Below are 9,263 nucleotides of genomic sequence, written 5' to 3' on the forward strand. Positions count from 1 at the left end.
GCTGCTCTTTGTCTGGCCGCCTAATTGCTGGCGGACAGGATGGATGGCGGGACCGACAGCCGCGGAATCCCTAATAAAGGCCGCGGCCGCGGAGGAGGGAGCGCAAGGAGGGGGAGCAAGAGGAAAGGGATGGAAGGAGATGGCAGGAAGCACTGGGCTGCCGCCGCGGGCTGCGAGGCGTTGCTTGCTGCGCTCACTGAAGCCAGGCTTGGTCCTGGGTGAAGGCAAGAAGTGAGGTCGACTGTTGTCCGAGGGCGGTGGGTTGGGGCTGATAAAGTCTGCTGCTTGTTAAAGAATGGAAAAACACTAGGGGCCCCGGACAGAAAGAGCATCCTAGGGCCTACATCATTTAACTGAACCCTGGAGACTTGGAGAATGGCGCTTTCTCCTGGGCTCTCAGCTCTCAACAGCCCGCACCCCTCCTTCATTTCTCTGCACCCCATCCACTTCCTTTCACCTGTCGGTCTCCCGGCGAGGGATTCAATATCCCAGCGGAGAAATGAGGGGCATGACAGCTGTCTGTGCAGTCAATTGCCACATTTCATTAACCAGACACTGGGGCACGGGGTGGGTGTTGCCAACTCAAAGGGAGGTGAAGAGGGTGCCGGACGAAGACCAGAAGCCTCATCTGGGTAGATGTACAGGGCTGCGGAAGGAAATCAGCACTCTGGCCTAACAATTTGGAAGCATTCCGCTCAGCTCGCTAGGGAGCCTGGAGTCCGCTCTGTTCTCAGACCAGCGGGTCTTTGAACAAGGCTGTATGGTGCTCTAGGTCAAGAGGGCTGACTAGCTAGCTGATGAGTAGAAACGCTGTCCTGGCGGCTGCAGAGGCCCTGGTTTTCGGTGCAGGTCCATCATCCCCAAAAGAAGGCAAACTGTGTGTGTGCAGGTCAAGCTGCCAGCTTTTCCACCCTGGTCACAGAGGGAGTGACCCGCGCCAAAGGAAGCAAAATTCCCCTACCTTACTTCGTTTTCTCATCCCCCTCCTTTTTCTGCGCCCCCTTTCTCTGTCTGAATCATCCTCTGAAAATAACTCTGTCCTTCTGTTAGCCAATATTTGAACCTTGGCGGGTGTCAGGGTTGACAACTGGAGCAGAGGTTGGGGACGTGTCAAGTTAAGACTGCTCCGTTGGAGTCAACATGGTAGATTGTTGGGTCCCTATAAAATTCGTGCTGCCTACTTCTGTTCAGCATCTCTCACCCCCTCATTGCCTCTGGCACCACTGTCTCTTTTCCAAGCACTGGGAAGGAATCTGAAACCTCAAAACTCCCGTTGGAAGAATAGCCCACCCAATTCCCATTCTAGGAATATCTCCTTGCAGGATGGTAACTAGACAATTCACTTCCCAGTTCTGGACCCCAGCTTCCTCATCTTTCACAGAGAGGGATAAAGCACCCAAGTCCTAGGGATGCCGAAAGGGTGCAAGGAGGACTTGCATGTTACAAACCCTAAAATGAAACAAACACCTACTGTTATCTCCTGCGGTGCCCTAAAGTGAACAGAGTTCTCTCCTTTTTATACAGGGGGTCCAAGCTGCTTCTGTCCTCCAAAGTGGAAAGGAAAGCAAGAACATGGAGGGTTAGGGAGATTAGCACTCCCACTGGCTCTGGAGAGGAGGCAAGGAAAGGGTTCTTAGATTTGGATGAGATACGAGCCCCCACCCCCATAGATGAGGAAGCTGAGGCCTGTAAGGTGATGGCAGCTACTCTGCCAGTCTTTCCACCCTCTCCACTCCACTGCTGACCTCCTCACCCCTTTCTTCCCTAGAGGGCGTCTGGGTCAGTGACAATAAGTATGAGAGAAAGAACAAAAAGAAAGAACCTTCAAGGAGCCAGGACCTTTCTGCTAGACTTCATAAAAATTTAACATGAAAACTTCTGCCGAGAAGGCACATGCCACATGCAAATCATATGCTAATAACATGCTAATCTAAAGTCTGGCCCTTAGAGCTCTGACACACACCTGCTATATAGCCTTGGGGGAAATTCTGGGGAAACCCTTGGGTTCTAGAAAGTAAGGATTCCCCTTAGGGTCTTGTTACGGAATTTAGTTTCGTTTTAGGATTGGAGAGAAGTTAAGTGTGTAATTTGGGATTAGGAAGAGCGGAAGTGCAGAGTCATTGATAGAGGTTAGCGCAGGATTCCACACAGGGCTCTGCTTTGTTTAGGAGACTGCTGAACTCATCCCCACCTTCCTGCCACCAGCCCTGCACCAGGCTTCTGTTGCCTTGCTGTACCCCTGGCTGCCCGGCTCCCGGCTCCCGTTCTTAGGCTCATCTCTTCACTGGGACCTCCTTGTTCCATCACCAGAGAGGCTCTGGGTAAAATGTCCCTGCTCTCTTCCCGACTCCCCAGCTTTCTCTCAGAGATTTTTGGCCACAGGAAGACCTACTGGTCTTAGCCCTAACAGTGTCCCTCTTTGGACGATGACAGCTGCAGAGGAAGCTATGAGGATCTGGTGAGCTGGCAGCTTCATTCCAGAGCGTGGGGAAAGAGCAACAGAACATGAATAAATTCATAGAGCTGGCCCCTTGGCTCCCTGTGAGCCAAGCCTGCTCCCCCCACCCCACCCCACCCCACACACACCAAATACAACCGCTGCCTCCTGCAGCCTGCCTGGTCACTGCAGCTCACAGCTTGGCCTGGGGATAGGAGCAGAAGATGCTCCAGAAAAGAAACCTGGCATCTGAAAGGGACTGAGGTGAGGGGATCAAAAAGGGGGTGATGGGGACTAGGGCTAGTTGGGTGGATGGAGAACTGGGCAGAGAGGGCCTCTGCTGAATGGAGGGAGAATGTAGGGAGAGAAGAGGGGTGTAGGGACTGGGGTGGATGAGGCCTGAGGCTCTGCAGGGGAGACTGGCATGAACTGAGACCTGCTTTCCCTGATCCATCCATCATGCAGCCTGGGGGAGCAGATCTGGAATTAGACATGCACAGGGCCGACATGGCCCTCAGCCCCCCGAGGAAGACAAATGGTGACAAAGACCTTGAATAAAATTTGTATTTATGGTTGGAGGAGGAGCCCTTCCCCCACTGGCTGCCAATCCTTTCTCGACCAATCCTTTCAGGCAGGTCGGGACCTCGCCCCACTTCCAGCAAAGGCCCAGCCCAGCTCCAGCCCCCAGCCACTTCTTTCTCACAAGCTGTAGCAGGGGATCCAAAGAAGGAGTATAGGAAATGAGAGATGAAGAAATCCCCTTCTGCGACAACTGTGCCCTGGTGAGCCTCGTGCCCTGTTTTACACAAAATATTCTTCCACACACCACCCTCTTGGCTTTTACCCTACTCGGCTGCTGTCTACTGTTAGGTCTCCAAAGACTCCTAGCCCCTTCGGTCCTAAACCCCAGTCTCCAGCCTCTGACCTTCTATTCCCTGAGAAGACACAGCTACTGGCTTTCCCGCTGCACTCTGATGAAAGCCAATGTTCCTTCTTGGTTACTCTGAAAGCAGATATGGTGTCCTTTATAGGCGAGTGGCTAATACCTAATCCAAATTTGAATTGTGTTGCTATGCATAATCAACCAGACAGCCATTATGTGGGGCCTAACTTCTCTCTATTTTCTCTAGTAACAAACAATTCGGGAGGGAGGCTGATATTATCAGTGCAAGACTCAGGTGGTGCCCGTCTGGGCAGAGCAAGTGAGCCGAACCTTCCGACTCTTTCTCACCAGGAGATTCCACGGGTTTCAGTCCTGAGACAGGAGAGCTGGCTTCTGTGGGTATCAGACTTTAGGACTAAGACAGAGAGACATACAAATTCCCTCTTCAAACAGCCTCACATATGTATACACAAAGACAGCCCACAAGTCACAGCCCTACTCACCCAGAGACAGCAAGGCCAGGGTCTTATGGCCACCCCAGCACACACACCGTATCCAGCACGGTTACAACACACAGACCCACAGCCTACCACTCTGCTTGCAGAACTGCCCTGCCCCCGCGTCTTCCTCACAGTTGATATGTCACATTGGAGTCCGAACACGGACCTGGGTGTCTCTCTGCAGCACGCCATTTACATTTCTCTCTCGATCTGTCAACCTGTCTAGGCTCCCTTCTCTCTCTCTCTGTCTCTGTCTCTCCCGCTCTGGGGCTGTCAGTCAGTCTCTTTCCGGAGCTTTGTCTCTCCATCTCTGTTTCTGTCTCTGATTTCATGGATGTCCGTTTCCTGCTGATTCCCTAGCCTCTCTTTCTCTCTCTCTCTCTTCTCCTCTCCTCTTCTTCCTTTTTCTTCTGCTTCTGTGCGACCCTCCAATCATAGAGACCAGGGTCGGAGTGGCAGGAGAGTTGCCTTTTTCCATTCTGGCCAACAAGTACCGGCTGAGCCCTTTGCCATATTCGGTATTTGGGGCACCGGGGACGTGTGGTGGCGAATCGCGTTTTATTTTTGTTTGTTATATGTAAGTCCCGTTCCCCCCTCTCCGCCCCTTGTTTAGCTCCGTAGTCCCCCATATAGTGTGTTGTAGGCTGATCTCTGTTTACCCCATCACTGTGTCCATCTTCCTCTAAGCTCTGAGAATGTCAAACTCCAGGTTCAGGGTGGAAAGTGAAGATGCGGTGGGGACTGGGAATCGCTGCAAAGCCCTGGGAGCAGGCAAGGAACCTGGAGACCGGGGGCTCGCTGGGGAGGTGGGGGAGGTGGGGCGGCCTGCCCCGCCCCCGCGTTTCCCGCTCTGGGCGCCAGGGGTCGCTCCGCCTGCGGCCGCTTAAAGTGTCTCCCGCCGCGCAGCGACTCACACCACCCGCACTGCTGCCAGGGAGGAAGGTTAGGGACGCAGAGAGGGAGAGCGCTTGCGGGAGAGGGACGCCTGGTTAGGGCTCTGGCGAGGCCACGGCTGCTGAAGGAGGCAGGGAGTGCTTTCCAGGAGCTAAAGTGCAAGACCGACGAGGTCGCGTCCTTTGAGAGCCCCGGTCGCAGTTCACAAGCCTTGGGACGTCGGGAGAGCGGGGAGAGGTCCTCCGGTCTGGCCAGGGAAAAAACAGCGAAGGGAGCCCGGGACCTAGACACCCCCATCCGCGAGAAAGCAACTGTCTGGAGAGCAGGCATCTAGACCTGTGGGAAACCAGCCGTCCAAGAAGCTGTGGCTCTCAGGCACCCTAGGGTAATATCAGACTACAGGTTCTGAACCCTCAAGGGCTGTCCTTGGCCCAACCCACGGACCTCCATCCTGACCGGCGGTTTGGGGAACAACTCCGCTGTGACAGGAGGAATCAGTCAGGGCAAGGTGGTCAAGCACAGCCGTCGGGAGATCCGGACCGGGACCCGAGTCCGCGGAGAGCCCCGGGCCTCCGCCGCCATTGCGCCCAAAAGTGAGGAGGATTTGTTGGCCCTGGCCGCATCACGGCTGAGCCGCCGCAAGCGGGTGGCGGGAGCGGCCGTCGGGGTGGCCATGGTGCTGCTGCTGCTGGTAGCCATCCCGCTACTGGTGCACAGTTCTCGCGGACCAACACACTATGAGATGCTGGGTCGATGTCGCATGGTGTGTGACCCCCACGCACCCCGAGGCCAAGGCCCCGACGGCGCTCCCGCCTCGGCGCCTCCGTTCCCTCCAGGTGCCAAGGGAGAGGTGGGTCGGCGAGGGAAGGCGGGCCTACGCGGACCACCAGGACCCCCAGGTCCCAGAGGGCCCCCTGGAGAGCCAGGCAGGCCAGGTCCCCCGGGTCCTCCTGGTCCAGGCCCTGGAGGGGCAGCGCCCCCTGCGGGTTATGTACCCCGAATTGCTTTCTATGCGGGTCTTCGGCGGCCTCACGAGGGTTATGAAGTGTTGCGCTTTGACGACGTGGTGACCAACGTAGGCAACGCTTATGAGGCAGCCAGTGGCAAGTTCACCTGTCCCATGCCGGGCGTCTACTTCTTCGCTTACCATGTGCTCATGCGCGGTGGCGACGGCACCAGCATGTGGGCCGACTTGATGAAGAACGGACAGGTGAGCATGCCCCTCTACTTAGCCCCAGATCTTACTAGTTAGTGTCTTCCTAAAATTCCCTGCACTCAGTCGCAACCCAGCTCCTCCCCCTGAAACACTATCAGGGTGTCCAAGAATGCCAGACCACCAAAAATTTATGTCACTTAATTTAATCGAAGAGGAGGAATTGGGGGCCTGGAAAAGAAAGTCATCTGCCCAAAGTCTCACAGAGCCTTAGAGCAATGTCAGGGCTAGAACGCAGCCTCAACCTCAGTCTCCAACCAACAACCATAGCCTGCCACATCCTGTCTTCGGTGCTATCTTACCCCTCAGCCTCTTCTCCTGTCTTTACTGGGCCTGTCTTCTCTGTCAGTGGGTTTTCCAGCCCGGGCATGGAACAAGCTATTAGGGAACCTGATTTGAGGAATTAGAATGGACTCCTGTTTTGGGTAGTGGCCATCTTTCTCTAGGTGGAGTCATTCAGCTTGGATTTCCAAAGAAAAGGTGGAAAAGGGAAAAAAAAAACCACTGTTTTACCCATTTGCTAGGTAGCTGTCCTATTTGTTCACCCCCGGGGCCTGGGGCCAAACTTAGACCAAGTCTTGCCCTCAGCTAACACTGATGCTAGAGGCCGATGTAGAAAATGGCCTGCTGGCTCAGGGTTCACATAGGTGGTGGGATGAACCAATTGGAAAAGCATTGAAGCAATGGACAGAAAGAAAGAAGGCCTGGTCTACAGGCCCTACAACCTCCTGGGAACCTCTTAGATTACACTATGGGCTGCCCCAGTGGGTTAGTCAAAATCACTGGCACCTAGGTTCGAGGGACTAGCTACCCAAAAGACTCAGACATTTGAACTAGCAAGATGCCATAGGCTGGGGTGGAGGGAGCTGCCTACACTGTGCAGGAAGAGGAAGGTTTGAACGGGAGCAGTGACCTCTGAATGTTTCACGGAGGGGGTGGGGCCCTGGTGCACCATGCCTATGCCTCTGGGCCCCCTAAGCCTTGAGCCCTGTTATCTAGCTGAAAAGCTCCCGAAACCCAAGAGGATACCACCCTAGCTGACCTTCTGCTTCAGCTTCGGGGTCTGCACCTAACAAGCCCTCTGTCCAGAGCCTGAAGAAAGGGAGTTGTTAGGCTATCTGCGGCTTCATGGGGTTGATAGTTAAGTGTCCACATGAGCCAAGTGCAGCCGTGACTGTGGAATGCCAAAGTGTAAGTTAAGCTTGGTGTCTTTCTTCTCGTGGCACTGAGCAGGTAGATTTGGTCTGTGCCAGCAATCTGGGAGGAGGTTCAAGTGTGTTGGTTTTGGAGGGGGCGGGGTGGCGCAGCGCCCATTCTGTATTCCACGGAGCCAACACTGCGGCCCTGGGAATGGTAAATAATGATTAGAATAATGATGAATAATTAATGATTTAATAACCAGTCCCGGTGGGACGGAAACCGAGGGATGGGGCTGGCGGTATGACTGCTGCAGACCAGAGATCCCGACCAAAGGCAGCCCTCCACATGGTGGGAGACCAGGTGAACTCTCCACAGGGAAATTTGGGCCCAGGAGGCCAGAGAGAAACAGGTTTATTTTCCTACTGCATAACAGGTGCAGATACAGGTATTCCCCAGCCCCACAGAAAAGCTAGTTTAGGAATTCTGATGGAGCACGTATGCCTAGAAGTATTTTGAAAGCTTTTTTTTTTTTTTTTGCACGAGAACAGCAATTCTAAGTAACATTTTCAGTACGCAAAATATGGTTCTGAACCCAGTCGAGGAGTAACTTGCTCATTTAGCTCTAACCACCTCATGAGGTAGGATCCATTATTTTTACCCCTTATTGGTCTAATAGAGGCCAAGAGATGGTACTTGTGTGCCCAAGTTATGCCCGAGAAGCTCCGCCGTCTCCTAGCTTAAGTGGTTTTCAACCTTCCTAATGCTGCGACCCTTTATTATGGTTCCTTATGTTGTGGTGGCCCCAACCATAAAATTATTTTGTTGCTACTTCATAACTGTAATTTTGCTACAGTTATTTAGATAGTTAATCACAATGTAAATATCTAATATGCAATTCCTGTGAAAGGGTCGTTAGACCCCAAAGGGGTCACAACCCACAGGTCGAGAAACACAGTTTGGTCCCACACCCCTTCCCGTAGCCCATACCTAAGCCCAACTTGTTCCAGCAGTCGCTGGGCTCAACCCCCTCGGTCAATTCGGCTCTGCACAGGGTTTAGGGATGTGGGTCTGTTTTTTTTTTTCGTCTTCTCTCACTAGGTCCGGGCCAGCGCCATTGCTCAGGATGCGGATCAGAATTACGACTATGCCAGCAACAGCGTCATTCTTCACCTAGATGTGGGTGACGAGGTCTTCATCAAGCTGGACGGTGGGAAAGTGCATGGCGGCAACACCAACAAGTACAGCACCTTCTCAGGCTTCATCATCTACCCGGACTGAACCCAGCACCTTTCCACACACGCGCATTTGCCCGCCCTCCTTGCCCCTTTGCTCCAATCCACACCCACCTCCAGTTAGTCCTACCCAAGGCCCCAACCTCTGAGAGCCCGCGACTCTCCGGCTCCCCAGGCTACCTAAACGGGCGGACTCTTGGGGCTCAAGGGTTTTAAGTGACGGGGGAGTGGAAAGTTGGGAAGGTGGGATGAAGAGAAGCCACTTAGGGCGGGACCATCTCGCTTGTGCTCCAATGAAACCCGGCCGGTCGTGGCCCTCCCTTCCGCCTGGAGCTGGGGAACAGCTTAACTAAATGAGATCAAAGACTCACAGGGAGTAAGGGATGCACTGGCAGTTTGGAAGGGAAAGGACAGAGGAAGGAGCACGTCTAGGAGAGAGGAGACTGTCACAGGTTAGATACCAGACCTCAGTAGCCACTTTCTTTCCGTTCCCCTCCTGCATCTCCATTATTTCAGGCCCTAGCCAAGACAGCCTTCCCGTGAACTGAAGGAACCAACTACTTCCTTCCTAGTACTTAAAACCCATTTTGTACAGTACTCATTTCACCCCTCTCCAGGTTAGGCCCTGCAGCTACTGATGCTGTTACTTCTTCCAATAAAGTGAGGCTGGAGATTGTGTGGCTGCCTGCCTTGGTGGAGGGTGGGAGGGAGAAGTGGCGGCCCCTTTGCCTGATGTCCAGAAAGGACTCTTACCCTGCTTGTCAGCCTCAACTAGGAGACTGTTCTCTGCAGTTAAGTCTAGCCAGACCTGCCTCTCTAGGAGAGGAATGAAGATTTTGGCTTTGATGTGGGAAGGATGAGCAGAGGGAAGGGTCCCCTTCAGGGCTGCTGTTCCTGCAAGCAGAGTGTGGAAGATTCTAAAGTTGGGTTTGGTGTGCCTGCACAGGAAAAGAATTCTAGCAGT

The 9,263-nt window shown here is 53.8% G+C and overlaps 1 protein-coding gene across 1 annotated transcript; it reads left to right on the plus strand.

The window, feature by feature from the left end:
• Positions 1-4,730: 4,730 nt before the first annotated feature.
• Positions 4,731-8,960, plus strand: C1ql4 (complement C1q like 4). Its single transcript, XM_041642698.1, has 2 exons — positions 4,731-5,924; positions 8,166-8,960. Exons 1-2 carry the CDS (start codon positions 5,388-5,390, stop codon positions 8,343-8,345), a joined length of 717 nt encoding a protein of 238 aa, XP_041498632.1. The 5' UTR covers positions 4,731-5,387; the 3' UTR covers positions 8,346-8,960.
• The last annotated feature ends 303 nt before the right edge of the window (positions 8,961-9,263 follow it).

This window comes from Microtus oregoni, unplaced genomic scaffold, assembly GCF_018167655.1.
Source record: "Microtus oregoni isolate MIOR12 unplaced genomic scaffold, Mior012 000077F_ref0000221, whole genome shotgun sequence".
In the NCBI taxonomy this organism is placed as follows: domain Eukaryota; kingdom Metazoa; phylum Chordata; class Mammalia; order Rodentia; family Cricetidae; genus Microtus; species Microtus oregoni.

Excerpts from the sequence above, each read along its gene's own strand:
- C1ql4 (XM_041642698.1), top strand. The coding sequence starts at position 5,388 with ATGGTGCTGCTGCTGCTGGTAGCCATCCCGCTACTGGTGCACAGTTCT. Across the intron at positions 5,925-8,165 it reads ACTTGATGAAGAACGGACAG|GTCCGGGCCAGCGCCATTGC; the intron begins GTGAGCATGCCC and ends TTCTCTCACTAG.